The 27,107-nt window shown below is 43.8% G+C and overlaps 1 protein-coding gene and 3 non-coding genes across 6 annotated transcripts in view; all 4 read left to right on the plus strand.

Moving 5' to 3' along the window:
- Nucleotides 1-26,391, plus strand: part of atg16l1 (ATG16 autophagy related 16-like 1 (S. cerevisiae)) — a 30,385-nt gene extending 3,994 nt beyond the window's left edge. The window contains exons 3-21 of one of the 3 annotated variants that reach the window (XM_078284126.1): nucleotides 856-949; nucleotides 1,879-1,984; nucleotides 4,597-4,670; nucleotides 5,353-5,422; nucleotides 6,721-6,902; nucleotides 7,870-7,935; nucleotides 9,164-9,250; nucleotides 9,840-9,899; nucleotides 10,031-10,075; nucleotides 13,501-13,603; nucleotides 14,837-14,942; nucleotides 17,137-17,207; nucleotides 17,883-17,954; nucleotides 19,189-19,309; nucleotides 19,674-19,779; nucleotides 19,984-20,133; nucleotides 21,639-21,686; nucleotides 22,686-22,787; nucleotides 23,803-26,391. In XM_078284126.1, the coding sequence (XP_078140252.1) occupies nucleotides 856-949; nucleotides 1,879-1,984; nucleotides 4,597-4,670; nucleotides 5,353-5,422; nucleotides 6,721-6,902; nucleotides 7,870-7,935; nucleotides 9,164-9,250; nucleotides 9,840-9,899; nucleotides 10,031-10,075; nucleotides 13,501-13,603; nucleotides 14,837-14,942; nucleotides 17,137-17,207; nucleotides 17,883-17,954; nucleotides 19,189-19,309; nucleotides 19,674-19,779; nucleotides 19,984-20,133; nucleotides 21,639-21,686; nucleotides 22,686-22,787; nucleotides 23,803-23,896 (1,757 nt within the window). In that variant the 3' untranslated portion in view covers nucleotides 23,897-26,391. The remainder of the gene's footprint in view (nucleotides 1-855; nucleotides 950-1,878; nucleotides 1,985-4,596; nucleotides 4,671-5,352; nucleotides 5,423-6,720; nucleotides 6,903-7,869; nucleotides 7,936-9,163; nucleotides 9,251-9,839; nucleotides 9,900-10,030; nucleotides 10,076-13,500; nucleotides 13,604-14,836; nucleotides 14,943-17,136; nucleotides 17,208-17,882; nucleotides 17,955-19,188; nucleotides 19,310-19,673; nucleotides 19,780-19,983; nucleotides 20,134-21,638; nucleotides 21,687-22,685; nucleotides 22,788-23,802) is intronic. The other 2 variants (XM_071913868.2, XM_071913871.2) reach the window with 2 other exon arrangements.
- On the plus strand, nucleotides 14,429-14,710 carry LOC139923151 (small Cajal body-specific RNA 6). Its single transcript, XR_011785171.2, has one exon.
- Nucleotides 16,113-16,394, plus strand: LOC139923150 (small Cajal body-specific RNA 6). The gene has a single exon (XR_011785170.2).
- Nucleotides 18,255-18,529, plus strand: LOC139923152 (small Cajal body-specific RNA 6). Its single transcript, XR_011785172.2, has one exon.
- Nucleotides 26,392-27,107: the final 716 nt, after the last annotated feature.

Below are 27,107 nucleotides of genomic sequence, written 5' to 3' on the forward strand. Positions count from 1 at the left end.
CTTTTAGCCAATAAACTTATTAAAATATCAGTTACAAAACTGATGGGAATGTTCCCCTCTTCATTCTGCTGTTGGAGCCTGAAGGAACTCTGCAGCACTTGGTTTCTAAAACAGTCACCAAAAAACCTACTTTTGTTTTCTGGGTCCATTTTGTTATTTCTGACTAAAAAGTTCTTGAGTACATGAGTTGTGTTCAGTCTGTAAAAGTACGAGCCGACGAGGAGCACCTGAAGGCAGCAGGACTCTTCCTCCAGACCGCTGTAGGACGACCAACGCTTTAATTTTATTCAAAGTAATTTTAATTGTTTTCCTTTATTTTCTATCTGTAAAGCGCTTTGCATTTTTAATGTACGAAATGTGCTTAATAAATAAATGTGATTTGATTTAGATATTGAGGTAAAAAATGGACTTTTGGACCCACAGTGCAGTCGTTTGGTTTCAGAACACTTGGATTCTGCTGTTTGGAGTCATGTTTTACCTCTTTGGATCTTGACAGAAGCAGTTTGTGTTCAGTTTGGTTCTTCTGGAGAAGGCTGACATGGAGCAGCACGAGCTAACTCACAGTGTTTTAATGTGGACAAACAAACTTGACCGGTGTTTTCACTGACATCAGCATGAGTAGATAACGAAATTTTCATTTTTGGGTGAACTATTCCTTTAAGCTGCAAAACATATTGCCTCAATGAGGACGTTCAAGTAAGGGATAACGCCCAACGAGGTGTCCATTATCAGGAATTAATGGACACCCTGCAGCCAATCAGAAGCGAGTATTCACCCAGACCATGGTATAAGTTTTTCTAATCTAGTCTAATATAGACTGTGTGTGTGTGTGTGTGTGTGTGTATGTGTTTTCAGATAACCGCCTGCTGGAGAAGTCGGACCTGCAGGCCGTTCTGTCAGAGAGATACCAGACTGAGAAATATGACGTGCAGAGAGGACATGAGACCAGGTGAGACGCTCACAGAGAGACCGGGAGAGAGACCAGCCCTTCAGACCTGCTTCATACAGCTGAGATCTGAACATACTGAGAGATTAAACATCCATATGATTCACTTTAAATCTCCTCTGTCTCAGCATCAGAATAAAGTTCTTCATGATGTTCTGCAGATAAATGTAGTTTAGTTCAAAGTTGAATTGAATGTGAAGACTGAGTCACAATACTCGCTCCTGATTGGCCGACAGCAGGTTTACCTCATTTGAATTAGAGGAGTCGCTGCTGAGTGGCGGCTTTCAGTTCAGATGCTGCAGACTGGACCCTGATTGGACAGATTTCAGTCATTCTTTAGTGAGGAGAGCCAATCAGGAGCGAGTCCAGCTGTGATGCGTTTCCTGGAGTTAGTCTGAAACTGACTGGAGAAAAGGACGGAGGTTTGAAAATGTAATAATTTTAAATTTAACCACTCAAACAAAATCAAATGTTAACAGTGTCTTCATGAACATCTTTGATCAGATATGGGTATAAATAAAGGAAAAGCTAAATTCCTATAGGGGCTTTTAAAACTGAGAAGTTTTATTCCTGATTGAGACTTCCACCACTTGAGGAAAAAGGCGGAACCTACTCAGAGAAAACAAATGTTGGAAGACAGCAGGAAACTGATGTAATGAGATCATGTTTACAGTCTGGATCCTCTAGATTTGACGTATTGACTGATGATCAGATATTGATTTTTCTTTGGATGACGTTTCCTCTCTACTGTTCAGATCTGTCTGAACAGCCTCAGCTCATCAGTCCCACTCTGACCTACCTGGTGCACACAGAGCCTTAGTTCCTGCTATCATGGGTAATCAGTGTGCGTCAACTTCCCATCGTCATGGTAAACTGTGTGTGTGTGTGTGTGTGTGTGTGTGTGTGTGTGTGTGTGTGTGTGTGTGTTGCAGCTCGGGGGCGGACTCCAGCCGGAGCGACGCCCTGCAGCAGGAGATGGCTCAGATGAGAATCAAACACCAGGAGGAGCTGACAGAGCTGCACAAGAAACGAGGAGAGGTCAGTCGCTGCTGCACCCAGCAGGATGTGATGTCACTAACCTGTCCTGTCACACAAGGAGGAGAGCTGCACATAAAGTGTCTGTTTTAACATTTAAATCAGCCTCCTGCTCAGTGTGAGAATCTGGAAGCAGGTGAAACATGTCATCAGACCCCTCAGTGTTTTACAGTGGGTTCAAACCAGTCTGGACCGGTCTGTCCTCTATAGAAACCAGTCTGGACTGGTCTGGCCTCCCTCCTCCATAGAGTCCGTTCATTTCCTCTGATCAGAGAGTCGTCGGCCATGTTGAACCTCGGTTGCCTCATTTCCTCTTTTGTCGCTGCAAAAAGTTTCTGTAGTTTAAATTTTGTGTGAAATGTGTGTGAGTTTCAGTCAGAGGACGAGGGAGGAGGAAGGATCAGGGATCACAAGCTCTTCTTCATCAGTACATTTTCTGACTGTTTCCAGTCCTGGAGATAAAAGCAGAGACGGACTGACGAGGTGAAGCTGCTGTTTGGTCAGTTTCAGAACAGCAGGATGGGATTTCTCAACTGTGGAGTTTCCTTTAAAAACCCCCTGAATGTTCACTATAAAGAAATAACAGTGGCTCTCTGCTGACATCAGACTCATTTTAGGAAGTTGTTAGTTATCTTCATGCTGTTGCCTGCCAGATACACACTGCTGCAGATGGACTGTCTCTTACTGCTCAACTATTTGCTGATTATTTTCACATTTTTTCCTTCATTTTGGAATGAAATGCTTGTTGTTTTTCCTCAATATTTCAGATTTTTTGGAAACAACGCTCCTATTCTTTTCTGTTGGAGCGATGCTGCTGTCATGTGTTTCCTCATTACACCCTGCTGTGTGTTGAAACTAAACTCTGACCGGCCTCCGTGTCGTCATGTGGCCAGGGTTTGGTCACCAGCATGGCGTGTCGATGTCAGGGGTTCGAATCCTCTTCATCAGCTGTCACTATAGTCTGTCTGATCAGGTAGAAATGCCTTAAAAATAACTCTTAAAGGAAAAACTCCTCTGATCCTCTTCAGATCTCAGTCTGTGACACATCCAGCAGTTATTTAGTGATGAAGTGTTGAAATTTACTGTCTTGGTGAGCCCACTTTCCCTCAGCCTGCCTTGTCTACTTCTACTGCAGTTAGTGATTTACTACGTTTCCCAGAATGCCTTTCAACAACCTCCAGAAAAGGGGCGGGAACACACATTCAGTGTGTATAGGTGGAAAGAGCGATAGTCATGGCATACAGAAGAAGAAGAGAGCGAGAGTTTTTCTAGTTGAGAAATTTGTCACATTTTTGTATTTTGCTGTATTGTCCCATCCCTCTTGGCAGTTATCAGTAACTGAGTGTAGGCAGGAATACAAGATGCATCACTGAGCTGTTTTTAACAGGCAGCGCTGGAGTTACTCATGCCGGGGCGGTCAGGCCTGGCGTAGGCGGAGTTAGCTGCTAAAATCAGGTGCAAAAGGCACCGGTGGTGTTGCTTGTATATTTTAGAACAAGAATCCTTATTCCAGCAGCTGTGTGTTTAAACACAAAACATGTTGCACAAGGATAGAAAAGCATTATAAGCTAAATCACATCTTGCAAGAGAGAACGTGAACCTCAGCCTGCCTGGATTGGTTCTCTTCTACCTCTGTTCGGTGTCTCAGCCAATAGGAGAGCGCACTAATCGGCCTCCACGCCACAGGGTTTAACATCCTGATCTACATCAGGGTTCTTCAGTTCAGAGTCTGTCCGGTCTGTGCTCCTCCTCCTGGCTGTTAACGAGCTCGTTAACAGCCAGGTGTGGCTCGTTAACCAGGCAGGACCAAAGTCTGCAGCAGACTGAACCCGCTGTGGAGGAAGAGAGACGGCTGGACTGCATGTGAGAAGCAGTCTGAGGTTTAAACAGAACTGAGCTTCTCCTCTGTGAGGGTTAGAGAGCCTGACTCAGCTGGTCATGGTCCAGCTGACTGATGGGACCTCAGAGGGTTTGGTTCATATGGTCAGTGGAGACTCAGCCTGGTGACCTGGTTTACACGACCCTGCTGTGTGCTGGTTTGCATCTTTAGATGTTGTGGTATGTACTTCTCCATGTCTGTTGAGCTGTCAGTGTGTCAGTGTGTCTGTGGGACAACTGACTTCCCACTTCAGTTTGCTCTGGTACTGTGAGAACAGTTTAATCAGGATTATTAGTCTCTGATTTGCACAACAAAGTTATGTTATGATTTTTTTTCCCCACTCATCAACATCATGACCATGCAGAGTGTGCTGCAGCTGGAGATGAAGTGAAATGTTTGTGTTGCTGATGAGCCAGTTTTCTACCACTGTTCACTGTGTACTAACGGCTTTTCTTCAGGGTGATTTATTGGCTAATTCCACGGTTTTATTTTTATTTTATCTAGTTATTTTTATCTAGTTTTATTTAATCAGATAAATCCCATTGACACTATCAAGAGTTAAATTTAGTCCGTTTTAACACTTTTGGAGTTAAAATAATACAGCAGGATGTTTTGTTTAGGTCACTGAAGACAAAGAAGTCCTGTAGTCGACCATCAGGTAGTGTTTGTGGTGTGAGCTGCAGGCTGACTGTGTGTGTGTGTGTGTGTGTGTGTGTGTGTTGTGTTTTTGTGTCAGCTGGCCCAGAGTGTGATCGAACTGAACAACCAGATCCAACAGAAAGACAAGGAGATCCAGAGCAACGAGGCCAAGTCAGTACACACACACACACACAGTTTTTACATCGTTCACTTCAGCATGTTTTGGTTGCTTTTATTGGACTGTATGGCCATTCCTTTTTTTTTTTTTTATAGTTTAAAAATACATGAAGTGTCTATCATGAAAAAAACACTTTATCAGTGGAAGTAAACTGCATCCAACAGCATCACAGTCCCTGTAATGGATATTTAAAATTGACTTATGGATTGTGTTGGGGTCCAGGTCTTCCAAAAATAAAGACATAAAATGAATACATTAAAATGCATATGGATGGACTTCACTGGAGTTTGTCCTGTCCAGTATCTGAGAAGATAAACTCCAGTGAAGTGCAGCTGTGTGTTTTCAGATACAGTGAGCGGAGCGTGATGATTTATTAATTTCTGTGAATCTTGAAGACCTGGAGCCGGTTCCATCCAGACCAGTGAAGCTCTCATTCCACACTACAGTCCTGAGTCCATCCTGCACCCTGAAATCCACTGAGACTCTCTTGAGAACCTGTTAGCAGCTTCTGCTGGCTGAAAAGACAGAAGAACTACAATTTTGAATGAGAAATAATGTTCAAAACTAAAGCTGCAACCTGAATATGAGATCTGAGCAGCACCAGATATGAAATGTTGATCAGATCTTGTGTGTGAAGAGATGGATCTGAAGTGTTCTGGTCTTGCCGTGTTTCAGGATGTTGGAGTACCAGCAGCAGATCTCCAGCCTGGAGGGAGACTGTCGGGAGCTGAGGAGCTTCCTGCAGGTAGGAACCAGTTCAGATCTTCATGTTAACCCTCTGCTGCCTGCAGGCTCACTGAGGTCCCGGACCCTCTGCTGCCTGGAGGCTCACTGAGGTCCCGGACCCTCTGCTGCCTGGAGGCTCACTGAGGTCCCGGACCCTCTGCTGCCTGGAGGCTCACTGAGGTCCCAGACCCTCGTTCACTGAGGTCCCAGACTCTCTGCTGCCTGCAGGCTCACTGAGGTCCCAGACTCTCTGCTGCCTGGAGGCTCACTGAGGTCCCAGACCCTCGCTCACTGAGGTCCCAGACCCTCTGCTGCCTGCAGGCTCACTGAGGTCCCAGACCCTCGTTCACTGAGGTCCCAGACTCTCTGCTGCCTGGAGGCTCACTGAGGTCCCAGACCCTCGCTCACTGAGGTCCCAGACTCTCTGCTGCCTGCAGGCTCACTGAGGTCCCAGACCCTCGCTCACTGAGGTCCCAGACCCTCTGCTGCCTGCAGGCTCACTGAGGTCCCGGACCCTCTGCTGCCTGGAGGCTCACTGAGGTCCCGGACCCTCTGCTGCCTGCAGGCTCACTGAGGTCCCAGCAGCATGGGGCTGCAGGTGGTAAATAAATGACTGGATCCGAGTCACCTGGAGCAGTGGTTCCTAACATGTACCGTCGAGGTCCGACAGTCTGCAGGTTTTCTTTCTAGCGATGCCATTGGCTGTTAGAATGTAAACAACAATTTAAAATGTCTTTACAAAGTGACAATAATATAATTTAGATGGAGAACTTGCTTAGCAGCCAATGGCATCACTAGAAAGATTTGTGGCTCAGAAATAAACAGAATTCTGCAGTCAGACTTTGTTGTAGGGCTGAAAGACATTGACAAAAAATACAATTATATGATTATTATGATGATTATTTGATTATTTGACATATGACATATTTGACGAGTATTGCAGTTGGGACTTGAACTGTGATTTATATCACCACAATATGAACTTCTGCAGTTTCCAAATCTCACAGTCTGGACCAAACTCTCTGAAAAAATTGACTGCAAACAAAGGGTGAACCAGGAGTTTAGAATCAAAACCTTCATCAGACTCAAACTCAGTAAATCTGCACACTCACATCTTGTTTTTTAACTAATCAATTTTCTTTAAACTATTTTAAAGTTCTAAAAATGATCACAACTTGTGATGATATGAATTGCAGTTTAAATCGCAATTGCAGTGTTCTGTCAGATGATCACAGTCAGATGTTTCGTCGGTGTCTTTCAGCCCCGGTCTCTCCGCTCCAGTATTTCCCGTTAAATCTCACTCCCTGTTCCCTGCAGGACCTGGAGCGAGCCAATCAGACGCTGAAGGACGAGTACGACGCCCTGCAGATCACCTTCAGCGCTCTGGAGGAGAAGCTGAGGAGGACGACGGAGGACAACCAGGAGCTGGTGTCCCGCTGGATGGCCGAGAAGGCTCAGGAGGCCAACCGGCTGAACGCAGAGAACGAGAAGGACTGCAGGTACAGCTCCACCTGAGACCCTGTAGGACCAAACCTCTCTGCAGTCTGCTGGTAGGAGATCATGGCTTAGAAACGCCTCGGGGATGAGACCGAGGACAGCAGGCACTGTAGAGCTGCTGAGACTCTGTAAGCCCAAATATATCTTTATCTAGTCTACAGGTAAATAAAGGTTAAAGAGCAGGTAAAAACAAAGGTAGCTGCGGTTACAGGAGCCGTTTCTTCATTCTGATTGAAGATTCCCCCGCAAAAAAAAGGATCACATGGTGTGAGTTTACATGCTCCAGTCTGGAATGAGAGAGACAGTCCCGCTGCAGTGAGACAGTCCCGCTGCAGTGAGACAGTCCCGCTGCAGTGAGACAGCCCAGCTGCAGTGAGACAGTCCCGCTGCAGTGAGACAATCCCGCTGCAGTGAGACAATCCCGCTGCAGTGAGACAATCCCGCTGCAGTGAGACAATCCCGCTGCAGTGAGACAGTCCCGCTGCAGTGAGACAGTCCCGCTGCAGTGAGACAGCCCAGCTGCAGTGAGACAGTCCCGCTGCAGTGAGACAGTCCCGCTGCAGTGAGACAGCCCCGCTGCAGTGAGACAGTCCCGCTGCAGTGAGACAGTAGACAGTCCCGCTGCAGTGAGACAGCCCCGCTGCAGTGAGACAGTCCCGCTGCAGTGAGACAGTAGACAGTCCCGCTGCAGTGAGACAGTAGACAGTCCCGCTGCAGTGAGACAGTCCTGCTGCAGTGAGACAGTAGACAGTCCCGCTGCAGTGAGACAGTCCCGCTGCAGTGAGACAGTCCCGCTGCAGTGAGACAGTCCCGCTGCAGTGAGACAGCCCCGCTGCAGTGAGACAGTCCCGCTGCAGTGAGACAGTCCTGCTGCAGTGAGACAGTAGACAGTCCCGCTGCAGTGAGACAGTCCCGCTGCAGTGAGACAGTCCCGCTGCAGTGAGACAGACAGTCTGTGGTGTCTTCCAGACGCAGACAGGCCAAGCTGCAGAAGGAGCTGGCTGACGCAGCCAAGGAGCCTCTGCCCATCGACCCGTGAGTACAGCTCGTTCTGCTCGTTCTGCTCGTTCTGCTCGTTCTGTTTAATGTGTTTCATCAACTGTCCGGCAGATCTCTGAGCCAACTTTTGAAATGCTGCAAAAAATGGAATGAAATTAGGTGTTTAAATTAGCGGGGTTGAAGCACATAAAAATGCTTCTAAACGTAGAATGTCGCTACGTCAGGAAAAAACACAGGAAAATGTTGTTAGTATTGGACAAGCTGCTCTTTGTTGCTGGTCATATTTCACTCTGTCCGCTGAACAAAACAAAGAAATGATAGAAATTTTAGAAACACATGACATTTCTGGGAGGTCAGGCTGGACAGATATTTGACTTATTTTGACTAATGTGTCTCCTGAGCTTTTTCTAGCATAATTTCTTTATCAGCAAAACATTTGTATCTCAAACAAGTATAACACTGTCTTTGCAGTATTTATGAATTTTGTTGAAACCTCCTATTTCCATTTAGCCTCTCTGATTTGGTGCGTCATAATTTGCATAAAAAGGCTTGGATGGAAACCCAGCTACAGTTAAAAATGATTTCTGAAATGTTTTTGTCCCCACTGACTTTCACTGGTATTAACAAATGCTACCAAAAACTGAGGATAAACTGGGTGTTTTATGATATATACACACTTTATTGAGTGGGGGCTACTATGTAGAAGAAGCTGCGAATTGAATGAGGAAAGCTAAAATATGAATAAGTTGTTTCTCAGGGAAGCTGAAGGATAAATGCTGTTTTATCCTTGAATTTGTGCTTAATGTAGCAAATAACTGGTTTCCCTTCTGAACAAACTTGAGTAGGAAACTTCTCCATCCACTGGCCACAGTGGCTGATGCAAATACACCAGTCAACGAGCCAAAATGGCTGCTGCTGTTGGATTCATTGTTTCACCGTTTGCACGACATCACAGGACAGAAGAAGCTGATTGGACGGGAAATGTGTATAAACTGAGTGGTATCTTTGGTGGAAAGTGTATCTGTGGTTTGATTTGTTGTTTATGGGTGAGGACCAGGGGAGGAAACGTTTGTCCACTGGCTGCAGCAGCAGGAAAACTTCGTTTCCAGCAGCCGCTTTCCTGGATGTTTACATTAAGACTCTGCTGGTCGGTTCCTGCAGAGTCGACAGATTTTCCAGAAAGCCAGACTTAAGCAGGATCTGTGTGGTGCGCTCCAGCCGGACTGGGAACTGAACAGTGTTCTCCGCTGCCTGTTCTCCTCAGGGACGACGACATCGAGGTTCTGGCAGAGGATGCTGGGAAGGGAGCCGGAGAGGTTTCCCCGAACCGACCGCTCAGCCGAACCCCCAGGTCAGACTGGTGTTTATCTGGCTGAACCAGACAGAAAACTCTACATTTTCCTGCTATTTTCTTTCCTCTCTCCAAAACTTCTGAGTCTGAACTAGTTCTATCAGCTACAAACTTCAGTTTTAATATTAGGAGATGTGAAGGTGTTCAACCTCTTGATACTCTTTATACTTTTAAAGTTATTCATGTTTTATTCTTTATTTTTCCATAGAAATGAATATTGAAGTGTTAAACTTTTAACCTTTCCAGCTGAAGCACCTAGACTTTAGTCCAACCTGCACTGTCAGATTTGTGACGGCCATTAGAAAACTGATTAAAAAAAAATAGTTATGGAAAAAGGATTTACCCAAATTGTTAAAACACCATCCAGTGTTTGGAGTCCGGTCTGGGTTTTGAAATGCCTGCTGAACCAGAAACGACTCGATATGAATTTGCAGAGAAATGTTTCTTTGCCCTTTTGACTTTTGCATTAAAAGTCTCTTTATGTGGTTGTTGCTTTTCCATAGAGTCTGATTTGTGTTATACCTGTTTCTTGTTTTGAATTTGAATAGATGATTAAAGTGGATGTTTTTTATTTGTTTTTTTTCTCCAGTAAGCGAATTTCCCAGCCTCCCCCTGGCGGGCTCCTGGACTCCATCTCCAACATATTTGGGTATGTGGGTTTAAAATGTCTTCCCGTCTCTGGGCGTCTTCTGGGTTCCTGTTGTGGGTCTGGGCTGTCAAAGTGGGCGTGTCCATGTTGTGATTGATGACCTGTCTATCTGCCCATCTGTCTGTCTGCAGCGTGTCTGAGTGTGTTCAGCCTGGACTCCTCCCACCACACTCCAGGTGAAGGACCCTGTCTGTCTGTGCGTTCACACTGCAGCCGTCTGGTCCGCGGGTCGCTCTGCTCTGACAGATTGTGGGCGGGGCCAGAGGCTCTGACATTTTGAAGATATGTTGTGGAAATTTGGCGAGTGTTTCCGAAAGCATGTCTTGAAGAGAGATTTCACAACACCTGTTTTTCTCTAAAGGGTGACATCACTTGGCACCAAACATCAGCCCATAGCAGATGGCAATTTCAGTAGCATGTTTTTTACTTTAAGATGTCAGGCTTTACACAGATTTGGGTTTGGTGTTATTCTTTAACATGTAATAATACAGTCATGTTCATTCTGTGAAATGCTGTATAAAGAGTTCAAAACTCAAAGTGCGAGGATATCTTGAATTAACTAAAGATTTCACGAACTGCGTGGGTTACGACATGCTTTTGGAAACACGTGAAAGAAAAGACTTCCTTCAAGAAGACATTTTTATCACAACCGCTGTGAGAACTCCCCCTCCCCTGATTGGCTGCTGACGGCCCAGCGCCTCGCCTCACAGGCTCGCTGAGCGTCCGTCAGCGGCGTTTCCCTCGTCACTCGGCTCTGTGGGAAATGAACAGACTTCTGCTGACTTGTTGATCGTTTTGCTCGCAGTGTGAACGCACGGTCGGGTTTGCGATTATTCTTGGCAATAATCTTAATACTAAACAATAACCTGTTTACAAGCCTGTAGATGGGCATCGTTCCTGTGTGGTTAAAGCCCCAACAGAGGCAACTTCATGGACATTGGTGTCCATGAAGTTGCCCCAGAGGTTGCTGTGTTTCACCCCCTTTAAGTACAGTAGATGAAACATTTTCTCATGATGCTGTTGCTCTTTATAGCCCAGTGTTGGACAGTCTCCTCCCCTGCTGAAGGCAATATTTCCCATCTGTTGCCTCAGAAGTTGTCTGCATATCATATCGTCAACCTCAAGTGTGACGCTCTGGCAGGAAACACCCACTGAAGGGAAGATTTATCGGTGAAACCCCTCGATACAAACCAGTGGTGTTGATAGATTAGATTTCAGAATATGTCTTACTGTGGAGAAGTGGACTACCCATTCCCTCAATGCTTTATATTAACTTTTAAATGAAATGTTGTGATTGAGACCCCATGTTGAGTCTCTTGCTGCACCACCATAGAAAATATTTTAGGGTAGACACTGAACTGCCTTTTTTCAAGATTATAATTGGTTCGCTTGTAATTAGGGGCTCAGGTCAAATCTGTGTTGAATGTTGCACTCAGCTTGTTTGATAAATTATTCTAATTGTAATCATTGGGTGAAGACAGAACTGGAGCGGGTCGAGTTGGAGTCAAATTTAAATTCCTCACCAGACATTTTTCCTGGGACAGTTAATGTGGCTGCTGTACAGCTATGATAATGTTATCATGGGAATACACATTGGTTCGCACTCAAACTCGTAAAAATCCGACATGTTGGAAGCAGTCGTGGTGTTCCCAAGACGAGAGATTAAAGTCCTGAAGCCTCAGACACCTAAAGATCATCTGTACGACGTCCGCAAACAAGCGCCGACTATTACGATCTTGGAAATCAGTCACAAAGACCAAGTTGTGGCTCTTCTTGGCCTAAAAGTTCTGTAGTGTGTGCCCAGCCTTAGATGTACCGAAGAACATGAACATGCCACACCAGGAGGCGTTATGGTTAGAGTGACTTGATGTCTAAGGGCAGCGACCTGGAAGCGTTCACACATTTTTTTTGAAGCCATCAAGAGAAGTTTTTTTTGTAGACTTGGGTTGCATGTGAGGATTAAAATTAAAACTGATACGTTTTGAGTTTTATAGTAAAACAAACATCAGCCACAAGAAAAATTAATCAAGTGTTCTGTCTTGGCATTTCAAGATATAACGGTGCGGTAAAATCGTGTGTTAATTTTATTTGAAATGACTCTATCACACACACACTTTACCAACAGGTGTTTCCTTGTTGGTGACGTCAGATTTTAGGACATCGGAGGAACTGGGTCCCTGACCCAAACCGAGTCTCCGAGTAGAATTTACCAGCTCAGAACTGACTGGACTGGTCTGTAAGAGGAGGCTCAGATGGACCACCTGTCCCAGAAGGCCTGAACACAGATCAGTTCTGTCTTCCTCATATGATTGCATATTAACTGATGGCATTACAATCCGTCTCGTAACACGGTGATTTAGTGGAAGATGTTACAAGGACCTGAGTGTGGCGATGGCTTGTCCAGAAGTGTTCCCTGAAGGCTTCCGTAGTCTTTGCGATGAGTTCTGTGGTAGATGACTGACAGCTGGTACTACCTGTCTGTCTTGAGGGATGATACAGTAGGACTGGTCGGGGTCATTACAGCCAATCAGAACAGTGGGTACGGCACAACAGAGTTCAACAAGGTAAAGGAGGCGAATCTTCAGTGAATCAAAAGCAGTTTAACTCATTTGGCATTTTTGCTATCAATTAAGGGGTTTTTAGATTCATTGAAGACTTTTGAATTTATAGATGAGCCAATTTTCCCAAGAACCACTTTTCTCTAGTGATGTTTTTTTTTATAACCACATTATCCACCTAACCCATGGTGTGGTGTAGTTGCTGTTCTGTACCCACTGGTTCTTTATTAAGTATCCTCTGACCTGCATGCCATGCTGTGAGCTGAGTTTTGGGTTGCATTTCCTTTTTCCCCGTGTTGTTTTCCCTGTTAATTTACGGTGACTCCGACACGACCTGAAGGCAGCATGTGTTCTTGTTTGTTAAACTGTTGGAAGGAACCCAAAATGCGAGGTGGACAAAAGTCAGGAAATATTTTCTCTGTCCTTGGGTCTGGACGAAATTTCTCCTTTGGGACCCAGGTTGAAAGAGTTTAGGAACAACTTGGTTTAGATGGAAGATGGGAGCGTGGACATGATCGTTACGGCCAATCAGGGATCAGAGAGACGGCACATGCTCAGAACGTCAGCTCTCTTAGACAAAAGGCAAACCTTGGTCAATGCTGTAATGCAGTGATAAAACCTTAGAGGGAGTTCTTGACTGTTTATGGTCCAACAGGAACGCAACTGTTAGCATCACTGAAGTCCCAGTAATCCCAGTTAAAAGCGGCCGATCCGAGCCAGTAAATCACAGCTAGCATTATTTGAATTATCTGCATGGTTTGAATGCTTCGTTGACCAATCAGATTGCCTGGCTGACACCACCTGTTGTTTAACCTCAGTTGTATTTTAGATGATTTATTATTATATGATTTAAGTTATTAAGGAGAGAGTCTTCAGTCTCTTCCCTGACCCCTTCCCCACCTCCCCCTGTGAGACTAATCCCGTCCACATCAGGCTTCAGTCCTCCAACTTGAGCATGGTGTGTTTAGATGAGTGCAGCTGCACATCTGTACTAGTCTTCCAGGACGAGAACCTGTTTGTGACCCTGGTCTGTCTCCCTGCAGGCGTCGGACCGCCAACTCCTTCAGCACTTCACCAGAAAACGCCGAGGCCCCGTCCGGAGTGTGTGCCGAGGTCCGCGTCCCGTCCACAGCGCTGCACGTGTTCGTAAGTGTTTCTGTCCGACACGCTCACATGGAGTCTGTCAGTGAGGCCGACATGTTCTGGTGCTGTGTGTGTGTGTGTGTGTGTGTGTGTGTGCGAGGCTGGAGACACACTTTCTTCACTTCAGGCTGATTTACTCTCATGACTGATTTTCAGATCACTGCAAGTCAGTGGTAGTTGTGGCGGTCAAATAATAAGAATCTTTATTTATATAGCACTTTTTAAAACAACCGTTACAAAGTGCTTTCCAAACAGTTAAGGTAAATAAATACACAAAGTGATTACACCGAAGAGAAGACGAGAGATTAAAAATGAAACCAGACGTGAAGTAAAATTAAGATAAAATAAGTAAAATAAGAATGTTAGGAGACAGACAGTGTTACAAACTGGGGAAAAAAAATAAGACATAAAAGACAAATGAAACCAGACATGACGATAAAGATCAAATAAGAATATAAGGAAACGGACTGGATTATGAACGGGGATAAAAAAAATATATCTAACAATAAAAATATTATCAGATTTGGGTCTGAGAGACAAAATCTCATGATGGGGGTCTGTGGGCCTGATGTGGACTAAATCAGGTCCTTGATATGAAAAAGGTTGAGTTGCTGCTCTAAGACACAATAAGACAAAATGAAGTGCATGTTGGGTCTAATCTTTACACAGTGAGTTCAGTCATGTAGTGTTTGCCCAGCCTTGCTTTACAGTTGAACTGCGATTCCCGTTCTCCCATAATGCCTCTCTTCTGGTCTCACATAGACCCATGTGCATGTAATTACAGAGGGCCATAGTCCAGATGCATTATGGCCCAGATGTAGCTTAAAAGGTCAGTGATGAACAGTAAAAGGTCTGATTACCCAGAATCCTCAACCCACTCGCCCTTTGGCTCCCAGCAGCCCCTGCTCTCTACCCATCATGCTCTAGTTGTGCAGCGCTGGTCCCAGGAGCCGCTGACAGACAGGATGTGACATCACAGTCCGAGTCAGTAAAGAGATCCTATTGGCTCGGTGTGATGATGACGCACATCCAACAGAACCAATCAGCATGGAGCGTCGGGGCGAGGGGGAGGAGAGGAGGGGGCTGATCTCAAGTTTTCAAGCTGAGACCGAAATGAAATAGAATCACAGTAGAAAAATGAGGCTTACTGGGATGTTGTGTTTTCTTTTGGCTCAGTGTTAAGCCACGTATTTTCTCTGTGTGTGTGTGTGTGTGTGTGTGTGTGTGTGTGCGCAGGAGGCTCATGACGGCGAGGTGAACGCGGTGAGGTTCAGCCCCGGCTCTCGTCTCCTAGCAACAGGAGGGATGGACCGGCGGGTGAAGCTGTGGGAGGTCGTCTCTGGTGAGTTTAGCTGTGAAGTATCAAACTGTTCAGATCAATACATGAGACTCTGAGGCTTCTGCCGAAATGAAAACTTCATATTACCATTATCTCAAAATACAATAATATCTCAATTATATTAAAGATGGAAACTTAACAAACAGTACAGTAATGCAGTAGTGCTTCAATTACATAAAAACCAGTGTATCATATCAGTCACAAGACATTTGACTTTTTTCTTAAACACAATGATGAAATGAAACACTGAAAGGAGTTTTAAAGGTCCACATCATGTAAAGCAGGACTCCCTCTCCTCTGTGATGATAAAGGAGTTGGATGTGTATCTAAACATGGTGAAAGTATCAAAACTAAATCCACACAATCCATATTAGAAAAGCGAGCCTCTAAACGAGCCGTTTGGACTTCCGTAACTTTGTGGCGTCACAAAGGTTCGCTCATTATCATTTCTGTAAGAAATAATAGACTAACAAAGTGTTTTTTTCAAAGCGGTCGAGCGGTCGTCATCGTTTATTACCGGAGAGTTTTCCCTACCTGTAGCCGCCGGGCCGCGGCGTCTCACGTTTCGCTCTCGAAACGGTTAGCCGATCGGAACGGAGGGGTCGTTAATATTAATGAGCCTTAAAGACACGGAGACAGAAACGGCCTGTTCTTGGTAAGGCTCAGAGAGATGCTGGAAAATGAACGTGGAGAAATGGATTGAGAGTGTTTTTGGTTCATGACACCACACACACAGCTTTGAATGGACCTCAAGACACAAAATAAAACTGGAGAGTGGAGGATATGGAGATTTAATACAACAGTTATCAACTCAAGTACTGTGAAGTTTTCTCCAAAGTGAGTACATGTATGAGAATAACAAATGGACAAAATGAGAATCATCACAGCAGTCAGGCAAAACCGCTTCGCTGCTTCAGTCTACTTAGAACTAAAATATTCATCAGCAAAAATATCTTTGTCGCACATCGATCAGCCACCAGTTACTAACACATTGTAACAGGCAAAGAAGAAATGCATGCAGGGAGAAACACCATGTGGCTGGTCGGATAGGAATTTGTCCGTCAGCAACAAACAAATAAACTTCCAACCTGGAACATGTGGAACAAAACTCGAAGTACTGCTGCAGGAAGTCACAGGAGAGACGGCTCAGTGTGACTCGGCTGTTACAGCGAAGGTCAGTGATGAACAGTAAAAGGTCTGATTACCCAGAATCCTCAGCCCACTCGCCCTTTGGCTCCCAGCAGCCCCTGCTCTCTACCCATCATGCTCTAGTAGTGCGGCGCTGGTCTCAGGAGCCGCTGACAGACAGGATGTGACATCACGGTCCGAGTCAGTAAAGAGATCCTATTGGCTCGGTGTGATGACCACGCACATCCAACAGAACCAATCAGCATGGAGCTTCGGGGCGAGGGGGAGGAGAGGAGGGGGCTGATCTCAAGTTTTCAAGCTGAGACCTTCGTTCAGACTGAGAGAACAGGAAGTGACATCATTACAAAGCAGCATGTGTTTTAGAAAAAAAACTAGTAAGTAAAAGTATGTTTTGAATGTAAAACCTTATTCTGCAAAGGAACTAGTAACTCCTGTCAGATAAATGTCCAGTATCAATTTAATATCTTAAAGAAAACTAAATATCTAGGACTTTTCAATGCAATATGGTTTTAATAGGATAAAAACTTGGTAAGAGCATCATGAGTTTGATTTCTATAATCAGTTTCAACTTCAATAAATTCAATCATTCCATACAAATTCAGAAAACAGAATTTAAATTCAGTCGTCCGCTGGAACAAATCTCATCACTTTCAATCTAAGTCATTTACACAAACACAAGATCTCAAGTCAAGACTTTAGAAACCTTTTCAAGTCATCAAAGTACAAGTCAGAGTCAAGTCCCAAGTCACCAGAACCCAAGTCAAGTCTCAGGTCTTCTCTTCATGCATCAAGTCAAGTCTCAAGCAATTCAAACTGTGACTCGAGTCCAAGTCATGTGACTCGAGTCTCCACCTCTGTTTGTCAGTGAGTTTTACTCCAGTACCAGGAATCGGTATTTTTTTTTTTTTAAATGGTTGATATCTTAAGTTGGAATGAACCAAGTCGTCTGTGTTTTTCAGGACTGTTGGCCTCTGCTGTAACCTGTGTGTGTGTGTGTGTGTGTGTGTGTGTGTGTGTGTGTCTGTGTTCGTTCTGTGTGTGTGTGTAGGTCGCTGTGAGCCTAAAGGAGCCCTGACCGGCAGCAACGCCGGCATCACCAGCATCGAGTTTGACAGCGCTGTGAGTCTCCAGTCCGGCTCAGACTCTGGATTTACTTTTGTAGCATGTTGTGAACTGTAGTTCTGCAAGCTGCTGACAGAATGATAAAGGACTGTAGAAATAAACATTTAATTAGAGTCTCATCTCACATGCATGTCTCAAAGGACTTTACAGAGAATGAGCCTGACTAGATCTAACTGATCAATCGACCATAGAACAGAAAGATATAGAACAAACATCAGAGCAAGACACACAAAAACAGATTTGATCAAGACTCACAGCCTACCTGTTCTACGTAGAATAGGTACGTAAATGTCAGACTTCAAACGTACCGACCAAATATTTTCCATCTGTGCTGAGTTTTGTATTTTTATGCAGTAAATCAGTTGTAAAGTCGCGTAAAGATGTTGTTTGGATTGAACCTGAAACCTTCTGAAACAGCTCGTCCATTGATCCTTCAAATGTGCCACCTTTATCTTCCTTGTTTCTATTTATCTGTATCTACTGAATATGTTATTATGTATTTATAAGGGCTTCTACCTGCTGGTTGGTGCCTCTGACTCTGCCTGTAGCTTCTGATAGTGTATTTTAAAGGTGTATTTTTTACAGATTCCAGTCTCTTAGGGTTTGTCTCTGCTGGCTGATCTAATGTTTCCCTGCAGTTGACCGGTTTCTCTGTCCTTGTCGTCTCGTCAGGGCTCCTACCTGCTGGCCGCCTCCAATGATTTTGCCAGTCGGATCTGGACCGTAGACGACTACAGACTGAGGGTGAGTCTGCAGAGAATAAAACCTGCTGTAGGATCAAAACCCTCGGCTCCACCATGTGCTGTTCATGACCTCTGACCCCACAAAGCCCATCTGTAACCCGCTGTAGAGTTTCAAGTGATGTTGAGGTCAGGAAGATGACGCTTTTCTCAAACCGTGGAGTTCACGATTCAATACAACCAGCATACGATTTAACAAGGAAGCGCAGGAATCTGATTGGCTGTTTGACGGTGAAAAAGTTTCCCAGGTCTCTCAGCTCTGACTTGGTGTTTCTCTCAGTCTGAACTGGATTCATTTTCTTCTGGTCGATGATGTCATGTAAAAGGTCTGAAGCCCAGATCCCCGCCTCAGACGCCATTTTGGCTCCCAGCAGCCCCTGCTCTCCTCCCATCATGCTCTAGTGAAGCAGCGCTGGTCCCAGGGGCTGCTGACAAGACAGGATGTGACATCACAGTCCGAGACTGTAGAGAGATCCTATTGGCTCGATGTGATCACGCACATCCAACAGAACCAATAACCAAGGAGCGTCGGCTCTGGGGGCGGGGCTAGGCCGGTGATCTCACTCTTCTACTGAGACCAAAACTAAACTCTGCAATATGAATCTGATTTATTTATTTACAGGAACACTTTTATTCAGAGTTAGTTTAAAAGAAACTGTACAGTCAGGATTTTATTCCAAAATGATTAACGATTACTGGCATGAAAGTAAAATCCCTGATTAAAATTATTGAAAATCAAATCACAAACATTTTAAAGGATGTAAGCATCTGGGTTTCTCAAATATTGAGCAAGAAACATAGTCACTTTTTTTTTTATTTATTTTTTTTTGGTCAATTTATTTACTGTTTTTTTTTTTTTATATATATGTAAAATGCCTTAATATGGGTTTGTCATTATCAGCAGTCTAATGTAAAGGAATGTAAAGTGTAAGAAATAGAAATACAATACTTGTAGAGAGGAATATTTCTTAAGGACAAAACAACTGAGCTTGACATAAAAATAAATTTTAAAAAACAATAATACAATTTAGCAAAGAAATGAATTGCCATTCGTTAACTGTCACACATGGGCTCGTCAAAGTGTGTTTGACTCTGGTGTGTGTGTGTGTGTGTGTGTGTGTGTGTGTGTGTGTGTGTGTGTGTGTGTGTGTGTGTGTGTGTGTGTGTGTGTGTGTGTGTGTGTGTGTGTGTGTGTGTGTGTGTGTGTGTGTGTGTGTGTGTGTGTGTGTCCCCTGCAGCACACCCTGACGGGCCACAGTGGGAAGGTGCTGTCCGCTCGCTTCCTATTGGACAACGCCCGCATCGTCTCCGGGAGCTACGACCGAACCCTGAAGCTGTGGGACCTCCGCAGCAAAGTCTGTACGTGATTGGTCGGCTTCTTTGACCGACAGCTTTTCATTAACGAGGCTCCCACAGCGTCCCGGGACGGTCTGGAGAGTAGAACCTGACTGTTTCCAGGCTGTGGACTCGATTGTTTCATGTTGTGATAAATTAATTTTCAAATTCATGTGTTAGTCTGGAAGTTTGAAATGGAAACAGAGGGAATTAAATGTGTGTGAAGCCTGACCTCTAAAGGTACCCAGCATGCCACTGGACTGTCCATCTGCTATTGGCTGATCCTTGGTGCCAGGTGATGACGTCACCCTCTGTAGAGAACAACAGGTGGTGACACAGGAAGTGAAAGTGTCGGTGTAGTAGCTGACTGGTCGCTCTCCTCCTCCAGGTATGAAGACGGTGTTCGCCGGCTCCAGCTGTAACGACATCGTCTGCACGGAGCAGTGCGTCATGAGCGGCCATTTTGACAAGAAGGTTCGCTTCTGGGACATCAGGTGAGAGTCGGAGAGGCGTCTGAAGAGTTCAGTTCAAAACATTACATAAAACTTCATAATGAGAAGTTCAGTATCGTTAAAAGTCTCTAAATTTGACGATTCAGCCTGTAAAATCTCCCTCAACAAAGCTTCATTTGCAGGAGCCCAGTTGTAATGTTACAGCTGTGTGTTAATGTTACAGCTGTGTTAATGTTATTAACACAGGGCGGAGAGCATCGTGCGGGAGCTGGAGCTGCTGGGCAGGGTGACGTCTCTGGACCTGAACCACGACCGCACCGAGCTGCTCACCTGCTCCAGAGACGACCTGCTCAAGATCATCGACCTGCGCACCAACGCCGTCAGACAGACGTTCAGGTGGCTGCAGCTTTACTTAACCTGCAGGTCCCACTGAGACACGGGTCGTTAGAGATGAACACAGCTGAACAGCTGATGTTCAGATGTCTGTAGATCCAGACTGAGCAGGCTTCTGAACACAGAACCAGCCTGTGGTTTGGTAGCAGGTCTTTATATAATAACATAATATAACAGTGGGTCTTTATATAATAACATAATATAACAGTGGGTCTTTATATAATAACATAATATAACAGTGGGTCTTTATATAATAACATAATATAACAGTGGGTCTTTATATAATAATATAATCTAATAGTGGGTCTTTATATTATAATATAACAGTGGGTCTTTATATAATAACATAATATAACAGTGGGTCTTTATATAATAATATAATCTAATAGTGGGTCTTTATATAATAATATAATATAACAGTGGGTCTTTATATTATAATATAACAGTGGGTCTTTATATAATAATATAACAGTGGGTCTTTATATAATAATATAATATAACAGTGGGTCTTTATATTATAATATAACAGTGGGTCTTTATATAATAATATAATATAATAGTGGGTCTTTATATAATATAATATAACAGTGGGTCTTTATATAATAATATAATATAACAGTGGGTCTTTATATAATAATATAATATAATAGTGGGTCTTTATATAATAATATAATAGTGGGTCTTTATATAATAACATAATATAATAGTGGGTCTTTATATAATAATATAATAGTGGGTCTTTATATAATATAATATAACAGTGGGTCTTTATATAATAATATAATATAACAGTGGGTCTTTATATAATAATATAATAGTGGGTCTTTATATAATAATATAATATAACAGTGGGTCTTTATATAATAATATAATATAATAGTGGGTCTTTATATTATAATATAACAGTGGGTCTTTATATAATAACATAATATAATAGTGGGTCTTTATATAATATAATATAACAGTGGGTCTTTATATAATAATATAATATAACAGTGGGTCTTTATATAATAATATAATAGTGGGTCTTTATATAATAATATAATATAATAGTGGGTCTTTATATAATAATATAATAGTGGGTCTTTATATAATAATATAATATAATAGTGGGTCTTTATATAATAATATAATAGTGGGTCTTTATATAATAATATAATATAATAGTGGGTCTTTATATAATAATATAATATAATAGTGGGTCTTTATATAATAATATAATATAATAGTGGGTCTTTATATAATAATATAATATAACAGTGGGTCTTTATATAATAATATAATATAATAGTGGGTCTTTATATAATATAATATAACAGTGGGTCTTTATATAATATAATATAATATAATAGTGGGTCTTTATATAATATAATATAATAGTGGGTCTTTATATAATAATATAATATAATAGTGGGTCTTTATATAATAACATAATATAACAGTGGGTCTTTATATAATATAATATAACAGTGTGTCTGTATATAATAACTGACTTGTTGTGTCTGTAGCGCTCAGGGCTTCAAGTGTGGAGCGGACTGGACCAGAGTCACCTTCAGGTCAGTGAATGTTTTCCATCTAACTGGTTTAACACCCACTGGCTTTTTAAAAAAAAAAAAACATGGCAGCATATGGATTTTTGTTATTTTTTATTACTACATTTACATTTTAGTCTCTCAGCTGCTGCTGTTATGGGACAGAGGGGCGTCAGTGTTTCACTCCAGGACACTTCAACTAGAGCGGAACAATTAATTGAAAAATCACAATATGAACTTCTGCAATCTCCAAACCTGCAAACCTCAGAGTCTCAGTTAGTTTCCTCAGAGAGAGTTTGGTCTGAACTGGATTTGTGAACCAGGAGATTTAGGATCAAAACCTTCAGACTCAAACTCAGTGACTCTGCTCACTCACATCTCGTTTTTAACTAAATCACTTTTCTTTAAACTATTTTAAAGTTCTAAAAAAATGTATGACAGGAAAAACTTTCTCAAAAACATGCTTTTTTATATTTAGTTATTTTATTTATTTATTTATTTATTTGCCATTATGCTGCGTTCGTGTGCTGCTGGGAAAGTCCGACATCAGGACTTCCCTGCTACTTGCTTTCACCTGATATTGTTAGAAACCTGGAGGACAAACGATAAACAAATAGAAACTGTTACAGAGAATTGTTTGCTCTCCACCGACCGCCTTTAGTCATTTTTATTGTGTTATGGCTTGGTAATGAAAATAATAATCAACTTGTATGCTAATTTTCCAAAGCAAAGCCACAAAGTGCTTCACAGTCAGAAAAGTAAATGTATTAAAAACCGACTGGCACAACTCTACCATCACTTTCTATTTCCCATTTATATCCAAACTTTTTTTTTATACTTTATTTGATAGGGACAATACGAATGAACACAGAGCTGCTTGAACTGGGCACTAACAAGTTGATGCAGCTGGTCTGCAGACAGATTAGAGCTGTTGCTGGTCTCTAACTCCTGACCCGGGTCAGGTTTTTCTAGACCTGATGCAATGTGGAACTGAGTGTAACTGACTGTTTGTTTGCGGGACAGTCCCGACGGCAGCTACGTGGCCGGAGGCTCCGCTGACGGGACGCTGTACGTCTGGAACGTCCTGACGGGGAAGGTGGACCGAACCCTGGACAAGAACCACGGGTAAGACCGCAACAGACCTGCAGACACACCGGTCCGCACCAGTACACCAGTAGAAAAACAATCCGGACAGCATTACAGTGTTACATGGGCAGTGTTGCAATCAGACAAATACTTTTTGTTGTCAGATATTTGAACAGATGCAGCGCAGGCTCCCATGTCTGTGAGAGACTCTGAAAACTGTTTTTTTTGTTTAGATATCTCATAACATTTTTAACATCTTGCATGTTGCAGCACTAGAGGCCTGATCTGTCTCTCCATGCTGAAGTTCACATCCGTCCTGCATGTTTTTGAAACTCTGATCACTGATCTGAAGTCATGAACACGTAAATCTCCATCAACCCATTTGTATGGAGGATTTTGGATGTAAAATCCTGCAAATATCTGAAGCAGTCCAACATGGTCTTCTTATATCTGGTGGTTTGACTGGTTTTGGTCTCTCAGCTCTGCCATCAACCTGTCCATATGTAGCATTTCAATTCATTTACAGTATATTTAAATATATACATTAACGTCTTAAGATGTCCAAGATGGTCTTTTCCTGTTCTGTTGAAGTCTGTATCTGCTGTGTTCTGTGTGGCAGATCCAGCCTGCTGGTTTATAGCAGTGTGAATAAATCAAATCCTTCAAATGTTTTACAGCATGTTGAAACTTCACATTTATAACAACCAGCAGTTTAAACAGTGCTGTGGTTCTCCCTGTCAGCTCTGCCATCAGTTTGGAAACAGGCTTTCTTAATTAGTAAAATCATTTAAATATATTTCAGTATATTCAAATATATATCGCAACGTCTGAAACGGTCCAACACTGTTTCCCTGTCCCTGTTCTTTAACTGTGTTTACTGGTGTTCTTCTTACTGGTGTTTACTGGTGTTCTTCTTACTGGTGTTTACTGGTGTTTACTGGTGTTCTTCTTACTGGTGTTTACTGGTGTTTACTGGTGTTCTTCTTACTGGTGTTTACTGGTGTTTACTGGTGTTCTTCTTACTGGTGTTTACTGGTGTTCTTCTGTGTTCCAGCTCTGCCATCAACTCGGTGTCCTGGTCGCCGTCGGGAGCGTTCGTGGTCAGCGTGGAGAAGGGCAGCAAGGCCGTGCTGTGGTCCGACATGTGATCGGCTGAGCTCCGTCACGGCCCGACGCCGTCGGCCGGTCCGGCGGTCCGGACCGCGGGGTCGAGGCGCGGACATTGGCCGGCGGGGGTTGTCCGTCGAACCCCTGTGGGCGGGGCCAGACTGTCGGCCGTCGGACGTTTCTGTGTGTTGGGATGTTGAAATGTCTGAAGGGCCGGGCCGCTCCTGCCGGAGGGGGGGGGGGTGTTGTCGCTGCCGCTGAACGCAGCGACAAACCGCTTTCACCTGACGGCACGGCGGCCGTGTTGTGGCGGCCATTTTGTGTCCCTCCCGGTAATTGTTGGGTTTAATTGAAACGGAGACACAAAATGGCGCTCCTGGAAGCAGCCGGGCCGAACGGACGGCAGCCTGCTGCAGGAAGACGAGACGAACGGAACAGAGTGAAACTAATTATATATCCATATCTTGACATTAGCAAAGGCAAATATATCACCGACACCTGGAAGAGCTTCGAGGCTGTTCTGCCTTCATGTTGCTTTGAACAGAGCTGGAGAGTCTGTAAAATGGCTTGAATGCAATGTGTAAACTTTTTTTTTTTTTTTTTTTTAATGGTTTGGGTGCGTTTAGAGGCTTTTAATGTTGAAAGAATCTGTCGTCTCCCCGATTTGAGTTTTAATCTGCTGCGTTGTTTTGGCCTTAAGGAGCAGAGGGCAGCTTCAGACCTCCAGACTTTACTGTGCTGGTTCTTCCAGACCAGCAGGCTGCTGGACCCTTCAGCCTCCTGGATCACATTTGGCCTCCTTCACACCTGCGTTAACCTGCCACCTGGTGACAAAAACCTATAAAATCTGGTTATTAATGCACTGGATGCTTTGAAGATCTGACAAGTCAAACTCTGAAGGTCTGAGACGCACCACATGACCGCAGTAGAGTAACAGCAGCCCGGCTTCAGTCCACAGACAGGAGCTACAGAAACAGAAGTAAACGTCTTGTAACTGAAGTAAACAGCACTCTTCTTCTCCTCTGTGTTGCACGATGTGCAGATCGTCTGACGAGCTCTTCCTCTGGTTTGAAAAATAAAAATCTGTGTACAAAAATGCCAGTTTCTTAGCGCCTGCCGCTCTCGGACGTACGAGGAGAAGTGACGGTTTGTGTTTTGCGAGGGAAAGAGAAAGTCCGGTGTGGAGGCGTGAGACTGTACCAGCAGGTGTGAATGTAAACCAGTTTAAACAGATCTGAACCCGATCCAGGTACCAGGCGCACGGTAACACAGGTGTAACGGGGGTCATCGTGACCAGGGAGGGAAACGACCTCCAGACAGAGGTTGGATGATTTGGCTTTAGGAGTTAAAATGATCCATCAGCCACTTTGGCAAGTAACCAAACATCATGAACTTGTATTTGGCTGCTGAAATAACAGCAAAGTCTGGAAACGCAAACTTAACAAAACATGAAAACGTTCTGTGTGAAGCGGGATTCAAACCTGCGCCTCCTGCCGGGTGAAGTCTGTGCAGGGAGAACAAGAGAAACAAGGAAAAAAATCTAACTGTTATTTATCTCTGGTTCTAGACTCTCTGGACTGTGTGTGTGTGTGTGTGTGTGTGTGTCTGGTGATTTGTGGACGGTCGACTGATCGTGACGCTCAGACAGTCTGAGGAAGGGAAGCTGTGGGGAAAAGCGTCAGGAAAACACAGAACGAGTCTTTGTTGATCCTTGTGTGTCTGAACAGCGTTACTCCAGCAGGTCTACAGGAGGAGCAGGATCCAGGTCTCTCCTCAGACCGCCGGCTCGTGGGATTTCAGCGTGACGGCGGTTTAGAGTCGGGACCGATTCTCTCGAGGACAACACATGTACAGATACTCCAACTTTAACATTAAGACCTGCATGCAGAACTCTACCCACCCAGCTGCAGCGCCAGCCGCCGTTCAGACCACTGAGCAGGGTTCAAGATAATAATGTGATCCTCTACTTTCACCCTCTCCACAGGGGGTCAGAGGTCAGGGTCTGGAGCTGGTAGGGATTCAGTCTCGCTCACAGACTCTTCAGCAGAGTTAAACCTGTTTCCGGTGGTTGAAGGACGATCTCACCAAACCACCACAGCACTCTGCGGTCCCGGATGAGCCCGTCAACCTGTCATCTGTTATTTATTCTAGTCACTTGTGTCCCATGTGGATCTTATGAAACCTGTCGCCGCAGGGACAGGGCTGCGGGTCTTTAAGGCCGAGGCTGAGTTTACAGGACCGACCCAGCCTGACGTTCCCCTCCGTGTGGTCGAGGGCCGATCACGTGATCCCACGTCAGCTGGCAGCGACCTCCAGCCAATATCTGGGTCATTTTAGTTTTAACTGTTAAAGATGCACCAGGCAAGATGTTTATGTCAAATTACAAAGTGGCGTCCCATCTCTGCTAGTTGAGACTGTAGGTTCTGCCTCTTGTCTGGTCACCGGTGGGACAAAAAATAGTTGATTAAATATTAAAACCAGTGGTTGTAAATTGTTCTTCCTCTTCCAATGATCACAAATATATTCATCAATGTGGTTTTACTGGTTTGCTTTACAAGTTATTGAAGGTGGGAAAATGAGTATTCAAAAATAACCAATACCAAGCTAACTTCACTCCGGCTTTTACACACAGGTGAGAAGAGAAGTAAGTGTTGAAGTGATATCACTGCAGAACCAGAACAGACAGAACATCATCCCCACTCGTCAGGCCTGAGCTTTTTAAACACAAGTGTAATGTAGAGATATATTACTAAGTGAACGATATGAATCAAACTATCAATATAAACCTTACCTAAAAAATGATTGCGAACACAAATACTTTGCCCACAATCCTTAAGTGCCACCATTTTTTTGTTTTGTTTGTTTTTTCATGAACATTTTAGTGTTATTGAATGATGAACTAAACAGGTGAACAGGTCATGAATCCCTTCCCACACACACACACACACACACACACACAAATTGAAATGCAGCGTTTTGGAGTAAAACTCAGTAAAGCTCTTCTGCCATCGTCCGGACTGAAGACTTCACCTGCCAGCTGTTTGCTCTGAGCAGCTCCGTCTGAAGCACAGGTGGCACAGTGTGAAGGAGTAGGGAGGCCGTGTGTGTGTGTCTTCCCTTCAGTAAGAGGAAACAGATTAACACTGACAGGTCTGCCCCAGAGTGTCTGTGGAGCCAGAATCACATTAAAGGACGACTTTGGCCTCAGTAATTGTAGGCGATTAGCATTATCCAAAGTACGAAGACCTTTCA

The sequence above is a fragment of the Centroberyx gerrardi genome, chromosome 6 (assembly GCF_048128805.1).
Source record: "Centroberyx gerrardi isolate f3 chromosome 6, fCenGer3.hap1.cur.20231027, whole genome shotgun sequence".
Classification (NCBI taxonomy): Eukaryota; Metazoa; Chordata; class Actinopteri; order Beryciformes; family Berycidae; genus Centroberyx; species Centroberyx gerrardi.